Genomic DNA, 18468 nt, shown 5'->3' with positions numbered 1-18468 from the left:
GCTGCCTGTGTGTTGCAGGGTTTGTCTTGCCTTGGCCTGCCACGTTGCGGTATTGCAGTAATGGTAATGCTGGGCGGCGGCTTCAAGAGACGGCCCTTGTGCAGAGGATTTGTTGCCCAGCGCCATCCAGCCTTGCGCTGCTGCGTGTAATGTACCCCGGCTCTTTGTTTTATATCTCTTGGTGTCGTTTTATCCTGTTGATAGTCTACTGTTTTGCCGATCCGGGCTGAGGTGTCGGCACTTTGGCGCGTGCGGTTTGGCGACACGGCCGTGGAAAAGGGGCTCAAGGAACCGGGCCAGTTTTCGGGGAGGGCGGGTTACAAAAAGCGTCGAGGACGACGGGTGCGCCATAGATGTCTGTTTATACATACATACACACATATATATATATATATATATATATATACATATATGTACATGCGCTGTGCTGACGGATCGGACGGTTTGATCACGTGTGTGAGGTGCTGCCTGGGGAGGAGGTGCCTGAGCGTGAGGCGTGCATGTCGTGATGGACTTGTGCAGGGGAGGGCTGCCCGGGTAGCGGACGGCCTTTGACGGTTGGGTGTAGTTGGTGAGTAGGCGCCGTAGGAGCCGTAGGAGCGGGTGCGTGTGGGCTGAAGGTGTGGACGTGGGCTGTTTAAGCGCTGTGCCAGGGATATTGGAAGTTGGACACGTGGGCGTTTAAGTGCGGTGCGGTGCGGTGCGGTGCGGTGCGGTGCGAGTAGTGATGAGTAGCTGGGTTGGCATTGGGCATTGGCATTGGGCATTGACAGATGCCTGCTCAAGTGTTGTGCTGGTAGTGGCGGTTGGCTGCATCGGGGGGACAAGGGACGACTACTAGGCTGAAGGTGACCATATCTAGGCGAGACGGGGCCATGGCAAGCAGAGGGCCAGCGGTCAACCGCATCAGGCGGCGGCAGTGACTGCGCTGATGATTCCTGGTTCTCTCGACAGTTGCGAGCCTCGACCAAACCGTTCGCGATGGCTCCCTCGAGGGCTGCTCGCGACCAACCGGCCGGTATAGAACCAGGCACGGCAAAGGCAGTAGATGAAGATGCCTGACATGGGGCGAGCGCTCGCAGCGTTAGTTAGGCGAGCATGTAACAGGTGGACAGATTCAGGCGAGCATATGACAGGTGAACAGATTCAGGCGAGCACGCAACAGGTGCACAGGTACAGGTGAACAAGCGAACCAAACAGTCACAGGCCTTTGCCCCATCCATGGTGATGCAGCTGCGCCTCCCGCAGCCGCACCGCCGCGCGACCATGGGCAGATTCCGTCCAGCCCGGCCACCTAGTACACGCTTCCGCGGATGCTCCTGTCCCGCTCCTCGGCCCGGTCCAGGTCCTCGTCCTCCGTGCCGTCGGGGGAGGCCGCTCGCGCCGCGGGGGGGGGCGCGTCGCCGAGGCGGTTGGCGCAGGCGCCGAGGCAGCTGGGTGCGTCCCGCGAGGCGTCGCTGTCGCTGTCGCTGTCGCTGCCGCTGCCGCTGCCGGCGGCCGACGAGGCGTGGCCAGAGTACGAGCCGCCAAAGTCGCGGCCGACGTGCATGTGCATGCGCATGCGCGGCAGGGGGGGTTCGGGGTGTCTGACGCGGCCGGAGGGCTGCCGCTCGTCGTTGTCGTTGTCGCCGTCATTATCGTCGTCGTCGTCATTATCGTCGTCGTCGTCATTATCGTCGTCGTCGTCATTATCGTCGTCGTCGTCATTATCGTCGTCGTCGTCACCATCGTCATCGTTCTCGCCGCCGCCGAGGCTCGGGCCGACCGGCTGCTTGTGGCGATGCCGGCCGCGGCGCTCGCTGTCCTTTTGGCGCAGGGCCTCGAGGTCGTGCCGCTTCTTGTAGGGGTTCGAGTGGTTGCAGCCGTTGGGGCAGCCTCCCCAGCGGCGCGTGACGACGTAGGTGCGGCCGCGCTCCAGCCGGGGCGCCTCCCGGTCGGCGGGCTCCCTGGCCGCAGCCGCGGCCGCGGCCGTGGCCGTGTCTTTGGTGGCGAGGGCGCGCTCCCGCCGCAGCTCGGTCCAGGTGCGCAGCTTCGTCTCGAGCAGGTACTTGCCGTTGTCCTGCTTGCGCATGAGGAGAAACTCGCAGTGGTCGACGTTGCGGAGGTCCTCAAAGTACTCGACGGTGAAGTGGTACCACTTCATGAGGAAGACGCGCGACATGAGGCCGTGGGTGACTTGCGCGCGTGCGTGTGTGTGTGCGTGCGTGCGTGTGTGTGTGTTGTGAATATCAGGCGCATGGTTGTTGTTGGAGTCAAAAGGAAAAAAGGAAGAAAGGGGGAGATTTCAAAAAAAAAAAAAAAAAAAAAAAAAAAAAAAAAAAAAAGAAAAAAAAGAAAAAGAAAAAGCCACCAGGCTTGGGCCTGGAAGAAAAGACGAAAAAGGGGCCCAGCTGCAAAAAAAAAGAGACGTACCTAGCACGCAGACGCTGGCAAAGTCGTCGTCGCCAAACTGGCGCCACAGGCTCTCGTTGAAGCCGCTCACGCGGTCGTAGGCGTCGGCGGCGCTCTCGCCGTTGGGGATGCGGTAGAAGAAGTGGCCGTAGTCGGCCCTCTCCTGCCACATGCGCTCCATCTCGGCGCTGCAGGGCTGGAAGTTGCCAAAGTCCTGCTCGCGCAGGCGCGGCTCCTCGTAGACCTTGACGCGGTCGCGGCGCAGGGGCGACGGCTGGGGCTGGTCGGCCGTCAGGGTGGCCAGGATGCCCTCGGTGGTCTCGCGCGTGCGGCGGTACGGCGACGTGAAGATCTGGAGCGAGTCGTCGGGGCGGAGGAGGGCGCGCAGGCGGCGGCCGGCGTCGCGGGCCTGCGCCCAGCCGTCGGGGGTGAGCTTGACGCGGTGGTCCGGCACCGTCTGGTGGATCTCGCGGTTCTCTAGCGGCGGCGGCGGCGGCGGCGGCGGGTTCAGCTGGGGCCAGGGGCGAAAGGAAGGGAAAGAGGGGGGAGGGGGGGAGTCAGGCGGACGTACTGTTGCCCTCGGACTGGGCGTGCCGGATGAGGATGATGAGCCGCGGCTTGGCCATGCTGGGGGTGGGTGCCGGCGAGATGGGCAGGCCAGGCGATGACGGGTGACGATGAGAATGGCAAGACGGGTTGTCGTGGAGAAGAAAGGAAAGGAAAGGAAAGGAAAGGAAAGGCAAGTCGAAGCGGTTGAATGCAAATAGATATACGCCTCGGCAGATGTTAGGTCGGCCGACATGCCCCGTGTTCGGGGACGGATGGCGGTGGACGTTTTCGTTTCGTCTGGTTCCCAGCGGCGCTTGACGCCCTGGCCGCAGCTGCGACCGCCCTGGCCTGGCCAATGGGCGTGGCGCCAGGGCCGGAGCCGGAGGCCAAGTGCAGCTGGCAGGCAGCCGTCGCCTCGCCTCGCCTCGCCCCGTCAGTCGGGCTCCAGGCTGACGGGACGTCCACAGTTTCAAGAAGCCGTCTGGTTTCAAGCACGCCCATTTGTCGCCGTGGCCGCGCGTCAGCCGACCCAGACAAGCAGAAGAGCAGAAACGCTCCCCTAGCAACCGGCTGGGCCAAGCACCCATTCGCTGCTGCCCTACGTGGTTCGCCTTTGTGCCGCGCTGGGCGGTGGCAGACGGCCGAACTGCTGGCCCCTCCGCGGCTGCCAAGCCTTGCTGCAGTTTGCTAATGTACGGTACCGTACATGCTGTCTGGTATGTACATATGTACCAGCATACCCTATTGGCCCTGCTGCACCCAGCCCTAGCCTTGCTGCAACGCCTCAGGGCCGCGTCGGTCACTTTGTCAACTTGGACTTTTTCTCTCCTCGCGTTTCGCATCCCGTCCATCACAGACACCACAGACACCACAGACACCGCAAGCACCGCTTTGCTCGCGACCCGATTCCGCCCTGCCGCTGATCAATCTCTTGGGCCCGCCGCGTCTTCCCCCCCCTGCTCCCGCGAGCTGCTCGTCGCCCAAACCGCGCACCCACCTCGTCGCAGCGTCCCCGCCAGCCGGCCTCTTGCAAAGGAATACAATACACGCTTTTTTTTTTCTTTCTCTTCTTTTTTTCCCCCGAAAAGCCCACGCCTCTCGCTTCTGCATCTTGCCCGCCCGCCCGCGCTACCCGTCTCCGCAAAAGACGCGCAGACACCATCGGCTCTGCAACAAAGCCCAAGAGGCAAAAAGGCAAAAAGGCACAAAGGCACAAAGGCCGCCCTTCCCGCCATGTCCGCCCCGGGCCCCTCGTCCGTCCCGACCTCGGCAGACCCTCGCTCCCGCCGGCCCACCAAGAAGCGCGCCCTGACTCCCACCTCCGCCCAGGCCGCCTCGGTCGACGCCCTCTTCGCCAAGCCCGACCAGGAGATCCGCATCCCCTGCTCCTCCTCCTCCTCGTCCGCCTCGCTCAGGCGCCCCCGCCACCTGCCGCCCGAGATCGTCGCCAACGTCCAGGGGTCCAGCGCCGGCGCCGGCTCCGGCGAGTTCCACGTCTACAAGGCCTCCCGCCGGAGGGAGTACGAGCGCCTGCGCCAGATGGACCTGGACCTCAGGCGCGAAAAGGACCAGGAGGAGTTTGAGCGGGACAAGACGGCGCGCCTCGAGCGGGACGCGGCCAAGACGCGCAAGAACCGGGGGCGCAGGGACAGGATCAAGGCCCGCAAGGCGAAAACGGACCAGGGGGTGGCGGGTGCGGGTGCGGGTGCGGGTGCGGATGACGGGCGCCAAGGGCACGACGACGCGCCTGGTGCCAGCGCGCGTGCCGGTGATGCTGGTGATGCTCGTGATGCTGGCCCTGGGGCTCGTGCGCCCCCGGCTGCGGGGGGTAACGGCGTCCACGAGGCCTCCTCGGCTGACGACAAAGGACGGCGTTTACCAGCAACCCCTGGTCTGGTCATTCATGACGAAGATTGAGACGGGCTCGACCTCGGGACTTGCCGGCCGACCGGCACTCCACCAAGGCTGGTCGGCAAAGAAACACGAGATCCCAATCCTGGCAGCATGTACAAACTTGTATCAATAAAAATCCCATCCTATCCTGTCGGCATACCGCCCGATACGACACGATCGATACCCTTGACAGACACGGTACGTGGTAATAAACCGGCACTTCACCAAGGCCAAGGCTGGTCGGCAAAGAACACGAGATCCCAATCCTGGCAGCGTGTACAAACTTGTATCAATAGCAATCCCATCCATCTTGTCGGCATACCGCCCGATATCATACGATCGATACCCTTGACAGACACGGCACGCGGTAATAACAACGGATTTTGCCTTTTTTTCTTCTCTTTTTTTGCTGCGCAACACCTCGCTCGTATGCTGCTCCGTGTGACCATTTGCCAAAGTCTTTATTCACAAACGTACATCTTTGGTCTTCCAGGCCCAATGGTTTTTCCATGATCCCCTTAAATCCCCCCCCCCCCCCCGCTTTGTCGCGCTCTTCGCATTTCCCATTTTTGTGTGCCATTGGTTCGGTACAGAGGGCTGGGCCCGTACAGATCCATTCCATATATTCACAGTTCTACATTGTCGAGTCTTGTATTCCCCCCATCAGCCCCTTGCCCGTCGCCCCTTGCCCCTTGCTGCTCCGCTTCCGTCGTCTCCGCTTCAGTCGTCGCCGCTTCGTCAGTCGTCGCCGCCACCAACACCAGGAGCACCGCCGCCCGTTTGCGCCTTCTTGGCGCTGCAAATGTCGTCTACTCTCAGCAACAAACACGCGGCCTGGCAAAAAAAAAAAAACATCATGTTAGTCATCGTGCCTTGTTCGAATCCGTCGACGGAAGCAAAGCTCCTCACCTCGATGGCAGTCTTGAGGCTCTGCAGCTTGATGGCCTCGGGCTCCCAAACACCGTACTCCTTCATGTCTACAATGGTGCCAGAATCGCCGTTGACCCCCCACGAGCTCTTGCCCTCCGCCTGCTTGGCTCGCAAGTCCGTCAAGACGCGAACCGGGCTCTTGCCAGCGTTCTGCACCAGGGTTCGAGGAATCACCTCCAAGGCTTCGGCCACCGCCTTGTACGGCCACTGCTGAACACCTTCGATGCTCTTGGCGAGCTGCGCCAACCTGACAGACACTGCCATCTCGGTAGCGCCGCCTCCAGGGGAAAGGCGGGGGTGGAACATGACGTTTCGTGCCACCCCCATGGCGTCTTGCAGGTTTCTCTCCACCTCGTTCAGGACATCCTTGGAAGGACCGCGGAGGAGGATGGTGCAAGCTTTGGGATTCTTGCACCTGGTGAGAAAGGTGAAGTACTCGTCGCCAATCTTTTCAATCTCGAACAAGCCGCATTGCGTGCCGACATCCGAGTCCTGCAAATCATCCACTCGGTTCACAATGGTGGCGCCGGTGGCACGGGCTATCCTGTTGTTGTCCGTCTTGCGAACCCGTCGCAGGGCTGTGATGTCGGCCTTCATAAAGTAATGCTGGGCGAGATCTATGCGCATCAAGTTAGTTTTCTCGGTCATGGGGCTGAGACGCAGGCATTTCGTCGGTGTTCTGGAATGGCAACAATCCAAGAGGACGGAAAGGGGGAAACGTCGCCGTGTAAACTATACCTGACACTCCCTTCTCGGTAATAACAAGGTCTGGTTTGACCGCAATGATGGCTTCGCACATGGCTTTGACTTGCTCCTCCTCAATCTGCAGGATTCGGTTCCAATCTTCCTCCTTGGTGATTTCAATGTTGGTTTGAGACTCCCCCTTCTTGTACTCCAAAGGGCAATCGAGGAGGACGATGCGGGGGTTCTCGATGCGTCGACGCATCTTGGGGTGTGTAATGTCCTTGTTCAGCATGACACCATCCAGGACCCTGCTGTCTTCAATCTCGCCGCCAGGAACCTTTTCGACACGGGCATAGCGCTTAATGTCAACCTCGGTCCTGCCGTTGCCGGCTTCCCAGGTGACAGTTCGCACGGCCTTGAGGGCAAGGTCGCACATTTGATCCATCCATCTGGAAACGAATTTGGTGCCGATGGAAGATGAGATGAGTTGATGCATGGCCTTGTCGTCGTCGATGTCGATTGGTAGTGATATTTCGTCGATAATCTTGATGGCGTCTTCGAGGGCGCGCTTGAAGGCCGAGATGATGATGACGGGGTGGATATTTCGTTCGAGTTGGGGCAAAGCCTGAGCGAGAATCTCACCGGCTGTCGGAAGATGTGTCAGAAGCATCTTGTCCCTCCTTTTTTTTTTTTTTTTTTTTCCTTTCCTTTTGTTTTCTTCCTTTTTTCCCCTCCTCGCTTTCCGAGCTGTCTAATTCGAGATGAAGGATTAATGGAAGGAGACACGGTTACTCACCCAGAATAATCACAGTCGTGGTGCCATCGCCTACTTCTTCATCTTGTGTTCTGCTCAGCTCAATCATGCTCTTCGCAGCGGGGTGTGATACCTCGATTTCTCGCAGGATGGCGTGTCCGTCGTTGGTCAGGACGATGCCACCCATGGGGTCAAGCAGCATCTTGAGCATCGCCTTGGGACCAAGACATGATCGGATAATGTCGGCAACGCTGATACATCACAAGTCGCATTTTAGCGAGAGCTGGAGAAGAACGGGTGGGCAACAGAGAGGGTGGGTTGCAACATACGTCTTGGCGGCGGCAATGTTGGACAATTGGGCTTTTCTTCCGGTCTGTCTCTCACCGCTATTGGTGTCTGCAACAGTCAGCATAGTTGGCATGGCGAGGCAAGCTCTCGTCATGGATATGGGTAGGCTTCCAGGCAAAGGGTGGAAAGAGAGCATTCACCACTCACTCATAACCAACACCGGAGCTTGCATGTTGGGCCTCGATGAAAAAACGCTGGTGAGGACGGCAAGGAGAAGGAGGGAAGAGATGTCGCCACGACCAGGCAGCTCGCGATGGGAGTGAAAAGGCACAAGGACGTAGGGCGGGTAATGGAAGGAGGGGTCTGTCTGACTATGCAAGACTTGAAAAAAGTGCCCACGATAAATTGTGTGTGCACGGACGGGCTTGGCGGGGGGGTAGCAAGTAAGCAACAAGCTCTGCCAGGACCGGCGGGAAACAAGGGACCTGATTGGCTGGCGGACATCGTTCATAACTTCATCGCAACATGGCCGTCTCCGTACCTGACACGTCTTGTGCACGCCCTGCAGGTCTGCTTATTGAAGTCTTTGCGCTTAAATGGAACTCTCTACCACGCCCAGGACTAGGACTGCAAAGCAGCTGAGAAAACAGTGACAGAGGTAGCTGGGACTGTGGCCGCCGTAATCCGATGCCGACAACAGCCAAGCAAATCAACATGGTCGTTAAAATGATGATGCTGAAACTTTGGACGACTTGAGCTTTCCAGTGCCACCAGACCTCGTTGCACGAGCATACATGTTATTCTACGTCCGTGTGTCTCTTCGAGATACATGTCGGCCGAGTTGTCCCTGCTCAGAGCTGGACACGTCCAACGATCCGTCTCACCATCCGAATGCACTTGCAACACGCCTCTGCCCAGGTGTGAACTTGACATGACTGAGCAAGCAGGCCTGTTGCCCCCCCCATCTTTGCCGACTTGCCTTCCACCGCCGAATCTGAGGTAATATGCCGGGCCTTGTGTCTTACCCTTCTGGCTCGCCTCATGTAATACGTCGGAGATTGACACGCGTCTAGTAAGCTTCCTACGTGCCACCACCTGACGAAGCATTCTGCCTGCTCGCGAATGTCGTGTTCTTGGCCACCTGTGCGCAAATCGGTAAACGATATCCTAGTCCGCTGCGGACTCGTGTGTCTGGGTTGAAGACCCGGATCCAGCTTTGGCTGCTGCAGCGTGGTGAGACTGGCAGTCGACGTGTGTTGCTGCCGCCAACAGCGACCTTGACTGTGCTTGATGATCTGCGTGGATAAACAAACGCGCAGCAAGCAAGCATGACAACGGGTCAAGATCAAAGCTACGCGCTATGCTGCGAGACGGGGGTTCATCTGTGAGTCGCTCATGTCGCTAGCCAGGGACAACAAGTCGGTCGTATTTGCATGTCTTGTCTTGCCGGGCCTTCCTCGCCCCCCTCGACTGGAGGCATCGTCACGGTCAACTCCAGCTGCTTTGACATCGGCCGACACGCTAAATGTACCGTACATTGCCTTTATTTCATCGCGGTCGATCAGATCTGGTGGACCAGTCTCGCTTTACTTACCCGAGACCTCATAATCAGACCAGCATGGATGAAAGGCAGATTGCTATGGATTGTTCAGACACGCTGCAAACAGGTGAATTCTGATTCATCTGCTGGGACGGTCTGGGCTAGGAGAAACAACGTTGCACCCGGGTCACCCCAGACGTGTTCGAGAATTGCATAAACGCGTCGAGGCGCGAAACATGGACGCACCCCGTCTGCAAGACTCCAGACGACAAGGTCGTTTTGTCCCTGATGGACTCGTCACGTTCTTGCGAGACAATGCAGTGCAACAAGCCGGGCCGTCAGTCCACCCACCTTGGCGCGGTCGTTTCTCGTTGAGGAGTAAAGACAATAAGCTTTTCTCTCGCCCATTGGGCTCTTTGTGTTTTCTCCGTCCTCCTCGTGCCTCTGTGTGGACAGCAGGGCCGAACAAACGCTCGTGGAGCTTCCACAGAGTTCGAGCTCGCATGGGGTCGTGTTGCCTGCCGCGCACGTCATTGGTCGCCTTTCCGAGCCCTCCCAAATGCCCCACCGTTCCTAGTACTCCGTACCTACCACCTACCTCCCAAGCCAAGGTACCTACGTTGACCCCTCTGTGAGAAATCTCCCCCGCCATTCATCCATCATTCATCCATCAAGCTTGACCAGACGCTTCCCAGACCTCCATACCCTGAACTCTAACCTTTCAACACCTCATACTCTCGATTTCACTGCGTCATTGCGCCATCAGGTTCATTCTCAGTCATCTATCATCATGGGTGTCAGCAAGACTGTGATCAAGGAGGGAACTGGTGAAACGCCCGTCAAGGGCCAGACTGTCACCATCGAGTACACTGGCTGGCTCAAGGACGAGAGCAAGCCCAACAACAAGGGTAAACAGTATGTCTCAGCGCCTTGCTTCCTGCGCACCTCACTAAGCTTGGTCAAGGCACTAATCAAGGACTCCTTTTTTCCAACACCAGATTCGATTCTTCCGTCGGCCGCGGCGACTTTGTTGTCAAGATTGGCGTCGGACAGGTCATCCAGGGTATGCCGGTGGAGAATCCGCGGCGCGGGCGCGGAATCAGAGTTTCAAAAGTTTCAAACCATCTCTAACGCGGTGAATGCAGGCTGGGACGATGGCGTCACGCAGATGAGGGTCGGCGAGAAGGCCACCCTCGACATCTCTGCTGACTCTGGATACGGGGCCCGGTATGTGTCTCTCTGCCCCGACTTTTTTTCCAGCTTCCTCGACACTGACAATGGACGTGCAGCGGCTTCCCCAACCACATCCCTCCCAATTCCGCGCTCATATTGTGAGTCTGCTTCAGTTTGGGACTCGGCCCAATTAGATGCTTACGTGGTTTTAGTGACGTCGAGTTGAAGAAGGTTGCCTAAAAAGCTGTCGCCGTCAGTGGGAGGATGACATGCCAGGTCGCAGATTATCATACGGGCCCAATAGCAAATACGACGCTTGCCATGTCAATGAACCGTGACTCGTGCCTGTGTGATTTCTTCCTTCAGACCTTTCGTGAAGCGTCCTGTTTTGGCATCCAGCCGAACTCGAACCGAACCATGTGTATCTTGAACCCCAATTCGGGGACATGTCAATTCGCACCACATGAATGGGCCGAGACTGATCGATATGACCTTGGCAACCCGCTCCGTGCCTGATGCCATGTGTTCTCGCCAAAGTCTCGCGTTCGTCCCGAGGTGGAGTGCCCCGGAAGCCTCACGGCGACACTTGCCGACTGACTGTCAAAACGGACAGATCAACCACATGTCGTCATTGCAAGCCGGACTTGGCCTCTTGAGCAAAGGGGGAAAGGAGAGGGGGTCGTGAATTATTTCAGGGAGTGGAACCCGAGAGGAGCGGAGGGTCTCGACGGCAGGGCTGGCAAGGGGCGACGGCTTCCATTGTTGCTGAATGATGTTTCGAACCCCAACGACGCTGCCGTTTCGGTGTGCTGAACAAGGAATGAATGGGCCTTTGTCCCGTCTTGACATGGATGCCTGGGGCGCTTTGAAACTCTGCATGCAAGGTGAAGTTGCAGCATGACAAGCCGACGGGGAAAACTGAGCGCAGTCGACGGACAGTTGGAACATGATAGGAACCGGCCGAACGAGCGGCAATGCCACAATGACAGACATTATGAATCACAACCTTGACAGGCAGCAACAGACGCAAGGGCTCGTTCTGCAGGGCCTTTTTCACCATGGCATGACGACGGTTGGACCGCTTCGGCATGTTTCGTCTTGACGCAGCCTGCCCAAAGGCGGGGTTTGTGGACAAGACCAAACAGCTTCACCAGCGGCCCGGCGGCTTACATGCAGGATGCATCAGGTGCAGTATTTGCCTCTATTGTCTCGGACAGTCAGCAGATACCGCAGCAGATACCGCAGCAGATTCCATCCTGGTACGCGCATTCACGCCCACCGCACGCCACGCAACGCAACGCCACGCCACGCCACGCCATGAAGGGCACCCGATCCCCGACGCCCTCCATTCCCAACGGCACCGGCAAGCCGCGGACTAGCGACTGCAACATTTCTCTGCCGGCGAGGAATGGAACTCGGCACGGGTTCGGGGAGGGGGGGGGGGGGGGGGGTCCATGTAACGCGCGGCAGGCAAGGCGACGGCGGACGCGAGCGGTCCTGTCGAACCAACCAAACGCGGGGAGAAGGAAACACACAAAACACCAGGCACTACGTGGAAACGGCTTGCTTCAGGCACGGCGGCAGGTCGGGCTGGTTGGAACGGGAGGGCGCGGCCGGGATGCCAGAGGCGTTTTCCGCATCCCCACGTCGGAGTGTTTCGAGTAGACGTGTACGAGTGCCGCCCGGCTCTGCAGGGACGCGTTCCGATACGGCCTCGTGGCATGAAAGGTCGGGGCGTGAAGGGCGGCGGCGGCGGCGGCATTACCGGCGGCATTACCGGCGGCATTAACGGCAGCAAAAGGATGAAACGTCGACAACGGCAGCAGCTGGGAGAAAGTGGGCAGACGTCATGTGGGTGCGAGGGTTGGGCACGGGTGGATGGATGGATGGAGACACGGATGGGTTTGAGCTTGCGTCGGATGGGGAGAGGGGCGCTGCATATCGTTGATGCGGATGCGGATGCGGATGCGGGTGCGGATGCGGATGCGGATGTGGACGTGGATGTGGACGTCAATGCGGATATACGTGGATGCGGTTTTGTGGTTGTGGATGTGGTCGTCTGCCCTCTTTGTCTGCGGCTAACTTGGTGGTTTTGCGCTGGTGCCGCCGGAATTCCAACGTTCAACCTTTCAGGGCTCGAGAGGGCCGCGGGAGAATCCGCCAGCACATCCGATCGGTCCAGCCTGCGAGGGCGCTCCTTTTTTTTTTTTTTTTTTTTTTTTTTTTTTCCTTTGCCTCGTTTTTATTTACTTATTAATTTTATTTTTTCTATTTTATTTGTAAACAGCCTTCCCTGCTTCTTCGCGCCCTGCTCGCCCTGAACAAAAGTCGCTGGGCACATGTGCGGTTGTCATGCACGCAGGTCCCTTCAGGTCCATCCAGCCTGGTTTTGGCTTGCTGTTGCGACTAGCGGTTGACGTTGGCAGCGGCGGCGGCCGCTCCCTAGCGCCAGGGGACATTGACGGCACGCCACCTGCTGGTCGGACCAAGCACAAGCATTGCCCTTGAAGACGAGGAGCCAAAGGAAAAAAGAAAAAAACGAAAAAAACGAAAAAAAAAAAAGGGGAGAAAAAAGAAGGAAAAAAAAGAAGGAAATAAAATAAAAACAAAATAAAAATAAAAAAGAACAGTCATGAAATGGGAAGAAGAAGAAGAAGAGGAAGAAGAAGCAAAAAAAAAAAAAAACCTTCAACGGTCGACGTGGCACCATGCGCACTGGCTCAAGAGGGTTTTTTCTTCCATTATAGAATGCCACCGCCTAAGAGGGGGGGGGGGGGGGGGTGAGATGCAGGGGCAAAGCCATGGAACGGTGGCAGATGGTGATGGTGCTCCTGGGGCGTGCCGGCAGACGGAAGAAAAGCAAAAACCAAGACTAACAATACTAATAATGCTAATAAAAGAGAACGTTCGTCCGAGAGAGCCCTCTGATCAATGACAGCCAGCTGCGCTGCTTGGGCCAGGCCAGCTGGCAGGTGCATGGTGCGGAGTACGAGTACACGCGACGTTTTTGCATTCCAGGCACGGGGGGCTTCGGGAGACGAGGCGGCGCTTGGGAACAGCAGGCCTCGAGGGATCCCAGGAACAAAGTACCTACGTGCATACCTCTTTACATGCATGTACGTACCGTGCCAGCCGCTGCAGCTGCACTGCACTGCAACTGCACTGCACTGCACATGCGGTCTCGAAAACCGCTTAAGCGAAAGCAAGGGGGCGCGGAAGACGTGAAACGCGGCATGCATGCCCACTTCACGACCCGTCCACGTCCGTCACGGTCACGGGCCCGAATACTAATCAGTCAAATCATGTCCGCGGACGCAGTTCGTTGGCTGCGTCGACGGGGAAGGGGGCCAGAGGGCCAGAGGGCCCAAAGCACCAGACAGCAGCAGCAGCAGCAGGACGGCGGGCATCCGAGCCCAGAGCCCCGAGCCCCGACTATCTGTCTGCCTGTCGGACGTCCAAGCACCCACCGGCTTACTCAAACAGGCCAGCAGCGAACACGCGAGAAATTTTCAAAAAAAAAAAAAAAAAAAAAAAGAAAAGAAAAAAAAAGAAAGAAAAAAAAAAGTTTCTTTGGCCTTTCCTTCCTTGGCCCCAGCCCCCTTGTCCAGGCGGCCCGGCCCCCCTGACGCATCAAATTCCTGCGAGATGGCATTCATCAATCCGACCGATGTGGCGGGTGGAGCCTGCTGGCAACGGGAACCTGCGGCCGCCAGGACGTTGCGCCACCTGGAGCCAGCCGAGGTGCCTCCTACCTTGGGAGGTACCAGTTGACCTTGGCTGGTGGTGATGACCTGCTACGTACCTAGGTACCTAGGTACCTTGCACGGACACTAGGTCGGCGCCCAGAGCTGTGAGACTTTTTTTTTTTTTTTTTTTTTTTCGCTCTTCGTTTCTTTTTCTTCCGTCTTGTTCTCCGCTTCCTTGTCGAGCTTGTTTCCTTGTGCCCGCTGCTCCTTCGTCGCTGGCACCGCGCCGTGCGTGCCACCAGAGGGAGGGTTGTGGGTGTGGGGGCCGCGGCGGCAGCTCCGTCACGCGAGGGGAGCAAACTGTCGAGGGCGTTTGCGCACGGCAGACAAGGAATGCGCGGCGCTGCCCGTCGAGAGGAACCGGCCGCGTCTCCTCTTCCGCGCAGGAATGGCGCGGACTTGACGCGAGCTGGGCTCGACGGGTCCGTCGACGAAACGGAGCTTGCCTGGCGCTTTCGGCCCAAACCTAACCTTGGTCCAGGTAGGTGCCAGGTGCCAGGTGCCAGGTGCTCCAGCGCAGAAACGGACCGGACTAGACCAGACGTACGTACGTACAGTACGTACCGAGGAACCCATGGGCGGCCGTAGTACGTACCGACTCCGTAGTTACATGCCGCATGCCGCAAGCCGCAAGCCGCAAGCCGCATGCCGCCAGCACGCACGGACCACGGGCCACGGACCAGCAACTTGGCGGTCATTAGCAGCAACCGCTAATGCCCATTCCAGCATCATCCACAACGCCAGTTGACCCAAACTCGCACTGCAGCATCGACATCTTGGTTTTTTTTTTTTTTTTTTTTTCTTCTTCTTTCTTTTTTTTTTTTCCCCCTTTCCTTTCTTAGGCCCGGCAGCACACCTCGCAATGGTTTCGTTTCCGTACGAGCAAAACCCCTCGTCTGCCGAAACTTTCCACGGCCTCCCTCGCCGCCGCCGCCGCCGCCGCCGCCGCCGCAAGCCCACATAGCCCGACGGTGAAGAAAGGGCGCGTAGGAACCAGCCCGCCGGCCCAAACTATACCGCCTATCCTGGGGCCTGACTGCCTGGAACCGACATCAGCTTGCCAGGCGCTAGCCGGGCCTCTGCCCCCCACCCCACCCCCAGGGGCCCCCAGGGCCAGGTAGTATCACTAATTCGGCGCCGGGGTGGCCCTGGGTTCCCTCCCGCCGGCCATTCCGGGGTTGCTGTTGCTGCTGTCAAACGGGGGCCTTCTGAAACGGAAAGGCCGCAAGGGTTTTCGTGCCGTGCGCGACGCCAGGCACCCGGGGGTTTTTGTCCTGCCGGGCTTTCTTTTTTTGTCAGTCATAAAGTTTTTTTTTCTTTTTGCAGCTTGTTTATGATGGTGTTGTTATGCATCATCCCTGGGCGCAACCGGTACTAGGGCCCCGTCGTCGTTGGCATCCGGCAGTTGGGGGGGGGGGGGGGGGCGCCCGTCCCAAAAGTTTCGGCCGGCCGGCCGGCCCAATCAGGCGCCGTCGACGGCGGGGCTTCTGCGCGACGCCACCTTGGGCCGCCGCCGCCACGGCGTCCAAGCCTCTTGCGTTTGCCGGCGTCATCCGTGGATGCTTGGCACCGCTGGTTGCTGTTGATGCAGCTTGATGCCTGTGCACGGCTGCGTGCTATCAAGACCTCTCGTGGAGGTGTGCTGTTGTGCCGTGTGCGTGCTTGTGCAATAGGAGTCGACTTGCAGCTGCGCCTGGTGCTGTGCGTCGTACCAGACCTGTACCGCCTTACGTCCATGCCTGCGCATCTCCGCACCCGCGGCAAAATCACGTCATGAAATACCAGTTACGTGCAGCTTTACATACTCTTCTATCCGGAATCCACGTCAATTGATCACGTTGAAATGCCGACTATGCTAATGCTCACGGTTGCATCCGATTACACGCTTTACGTGCTTGTCACGCACTCTGACGCGTTATTAGATGACACGCGGCTTCACGCGGCTTCGCGCGGCTTTACTCGCTTTACTCGCTTTACACGACTTCCGTTGCTTTTCCTCTACTCTACTCCGTACATGCATGCCACATACACCCAGCATTCCTCAATGCCTGCTCGTCCAACCCGCCCAACACTCACACCAGACTCAGACTCCTTCACGCCCTCACGCCTCCTCTCCTCTCCTTCACTTCACCTCCACCGGCTAGACACATGCTGCCCGCCTCCCTCTCGTCGCGCCCAACCAGCGCCATCCGCATCCCGATCCGCCAGCCACAACGTCCCCTGCCGTGCCAGCCCCCCGTCCGCTGCGCTCCGAGGCCCTAAGTGATGCCCATGTGCGACCTGGCCAGGCGGGAAGCCGTCGTGGCCGCAGCCCGCGCCAGTCACGCACGCCGCCGCTCGCAGGAAGCCCCCGTCATGGGTGCTGTCATTCTCACAGGTAAAGTTAAGTAAAGCCAAGCCGCTCAAGGCCATGAACATCGTCATGCTGGGACAGCGTGTATTGGATTCAAGACGCCCTCCCCCTTCGGCCCGGCTTCTTGCCCGAGCTATCCGTACAGCCAAAAAAAAAAAAAAAAAAAAAAAGAGATAAAAATGGGGGGAAAATCCATAATCCGTCCATCTGACCCGCACCATCAACTGCATTGCATCTATGCATGCAGGCTTGGCTGGCCATGTGCTGTGAGCCTGATCGACCCTACCCTTGCATCCTGTTGCTCTGCCCGTACTGCGCCTGGCCGCCGTGACAATAAACCCAATCTTTGCCTCTTCGGCGCCCGTTTTTTTCCCACCCTCGCCGTGCGGTCCAATGTTTGCCCGGCAGAATTTCCCCCATGTTCATCATTGTTCTCAATGGATTGCCATTTGCTCCCATGCCATGCTATATAAGTAAACAGTTTGTGAAACAACTCCAGGCCGGATGTGAAATACACAATACCACGCGGTGTCAGCTCCCATCGGTCACATGGTGTGTTTCGGGTACAAGAGATGAGAAATCATACAAAGACTTTTTTGTGTGGTGAAAAAAAAAAAAATAAGGTCGATATGCATCGCTCCGTGTAATGCACATCTTGGTACAACAGGAAAAGAACAGGGGAAAATATGAGTATGGTGTGAGCAGAGTGATTTTTTTTCAATCAATCAAACCCTAGTAGGCATGATGTCGTGCGGCATGAGTGTTGAGAGTGTTGAGTTGGGTGCGGTTCCGTAAGGTATACGACAAAAAAAAATATAATGATGAAAAATCGTGACATCGGGCCTGCTTTTTGATCGCTCTTCATTCTTTCAAGTGCCGAAAAATATAAAAGTATTCAACAGGAATCCGGTCTGTGCCACCCTAGTATGATCGACGTCGTTGCAGCCTGACGTGCTCAAACGATATGGCGTACGCTTTTAGCTCTTGCTTGGCCGTGTCCGACAGGTGACTGGATTCGCCCGTTGTCGACGTGCTTTGCATGGAACAGAGGCTGCTGTGAGAGCTGGATGGGGTGAGGTTTCGGGTCAGGCTAGACGTGGCCGTGGCTGCTGAAGCAAAGCCGGTTGCGTTGCTACCCAACGGGGGATTGGGTTGATTTCGTACACAGGCGGTCCCGTAGGGTTGCGCGTTGCTAAAGTCGTAGGCCGGAGACAGATAGAATCTCGACCTCGGCGATGACGAAGACGGAGGACATGACGATGATGATGATGACGACGACGACGACGATAATGTAGACCAAGGGTAGCCTGGGGGAGTGAGCGCGGGAGAGCTGGCTTGCGAGCTGGGGGTTGACGTCTTTTCCTGATCAGCCAGTCTGCAGGATTCGGAGCAGTACGCCGCGCCGTCAACCTGCACCTGCTTGTCGCAAGCGAGGCAGAATTGATGTATCCAGAGGTTGAAAGCCATTGTAGTTGTAGATGGTAGGAGGGGTTGTGATGGTTTGTTGCTGTACAGCTTCGTGTCGGATGCGGCGCCCGGTGCCCGTTGTAAGCTCGGAATCCAGCCCAGCGCCAGACTGCTGTTTGATGGCAGTTATCTTATACCGGGCCAGAGGACGTCGAGATGGTGACTCAGTCGAGCGAAAGCGGGCCGGTCACACAAGAGTGGGCTTATGAGAGTGGAGAGCAGGCAAAAGTCATGGATGGCCTGTTTGGCACAACGACCCCCGGGCTGCTCGGCAGTTGAACGGTCTGGGAGAGCGGAAGGATCTCTCGAGCAAGAAGAGCGGAAGCAATGGCGGAGGCAGAGAAAGAAGAAGGGCGAAAGAAAAAAAAAAAAGGACGAGAAAGCGACAAGAGGTGAAAGGGAGGACGAGGTTAAGCGGCAAAGATGAGGAGAGTCGCGAAGAAGGAAGAGTTGAGGGCAGCCAAGTGTATATGTATATGTATGTACGGGGACGATAATGAGGTGAGGTGTGGCATCATGGCTGGTTGGGTGTGGTGGTGTGCGGCCCGCCTTGGGGGTGCGCTTCGCAGCCCAGGCCTGTACGTACTCTGGACGGAGTACCGCGAGCTCCGTGGGCTACTGTACCAGGTGTACCTAGCAGCCTGGTCTGCTGTCAATCGTTTCAGGGGAGGGTTGCGTCTGTAAGAGCAGGCGCTCTCCA

General features: G+C 57.8%; 5 protein-coding genes across 5 annotated transcripts; 2 read left to right on the top strand and 3 right to left on the bottom strand.

The window, feature by feature from the left end:
- Positions 1 to 1294: 1294 nt before the first annotated feature.
- UV8b_08195 (uncharacterized protein) lies at positions 1295 to 3017 on the bottom strand (the record flags this gene model as incomplete). Its single annotated transcript, XM_043145692.1, has 3 exons — positions 1295 to 2175; positions 2413 to 2868; positions 2963 to 3017. The coding sequence occupies 3 exons, from the start codon at positions 3015 to 3017 to the stop codon at positions 1295 to 1297; spliced, it is 1392 nt and encodes a 463-aa protein (XP_043001627.1).
- A 1156-nt stretch (positions 3018 to 4173) lies between these two features.
- UV8b_08194 (uncharacterized protein) lies at positions 4174 to 4857 on the top strand (the record flags this gene model as incomplete). Its single annotated transcript, XM_043145691.1, has 1 exon — positions 4174 to 4857. One exon carries the CDS (start codon positions 4174 to 4176, stop codon positions 4855 to 4857), a length of 684 nt encoding a protein of 227 aa, XP_043001626.1.
- Positions 4858 to 5571: 714 nt separating this feature from the next.
- UV8b_08193 (uncharacterized protein) lies at positions 5572 to 7721 on the bottom strand (the record flags this gene model as incomplete). Its single annotated transcript, XM_043145690.1, has 6 exons — positions 5572 to 5667; positions 5743 to 6380; positions 6502 to 7092; positions 7244 to 7452; positions 7531 to 7597; positions 7697 to 7721. The coding sequence occupies 6 exons, from the start codon at positions 7719 to 7721 to the stop codon at positions 5572 to 5574; spliced, it is 1626 nt and encodes a 541-aa protein (XP_043001625.1).
- Positions 7722 to 9819: 2098 nt separating this feature from the next.
- Positions 9820 to 10442, top strand: UV8b_08192 (uncharacterized protein; the record flags this gene model as incomplete). Its single annotated transcript, XM_043145689.1, has 5 exons — positions 9820 to 9944; positions 10028 to 10092; positions 10175 to 10256; positions 10319 to 10360; positions 10415 to 10442. 5 exons carry the CDS (start codon positions 9820 to 9822, stop codon positions 10440 to 10442), a joined length of 342 nt encoding a protein of 113 aa, XP_043001624.1.
- Positions 10443 to 17222: 6780 nt separating this feature from the next.
- On the bottom strand, positions 17223 to 17768 carry UV8b_08191 (uncharacterized protein; the record flags this gene model as incomplete). The annotated part of the gene is made up of 1 exon (XM_043145688.1): positions 17223 to 17768. The coding sequence occupies one exon, from the start codon at positions 17766 to 17768 to the stop codon at positions 17223 to 17225; it is 546 nt and encodes a 181-aa protein (XP_043001623.1).
- Positions 17769 to 18468: the final 700 nt, after the last annotated feature.

This window comes from Ustilaginoidea virens, chromosome 7 (assembly GCF_000687475.1).
Source record: "Ustilaginoidea virens chromosome 7, complete sequence".
In the NCBI taxonomy this organism is placed as follows: domain Eukaryota; kingdom Fungi; phylum Ascomycota; class Sordariomycetes; order Hypocreales; family Clavicipitaceae; genus Ustilaginoidea; species Ustilaginoidea virens.
This window is presented reverse-complemented; position numbering and strand designations above follow the sequence as displayed.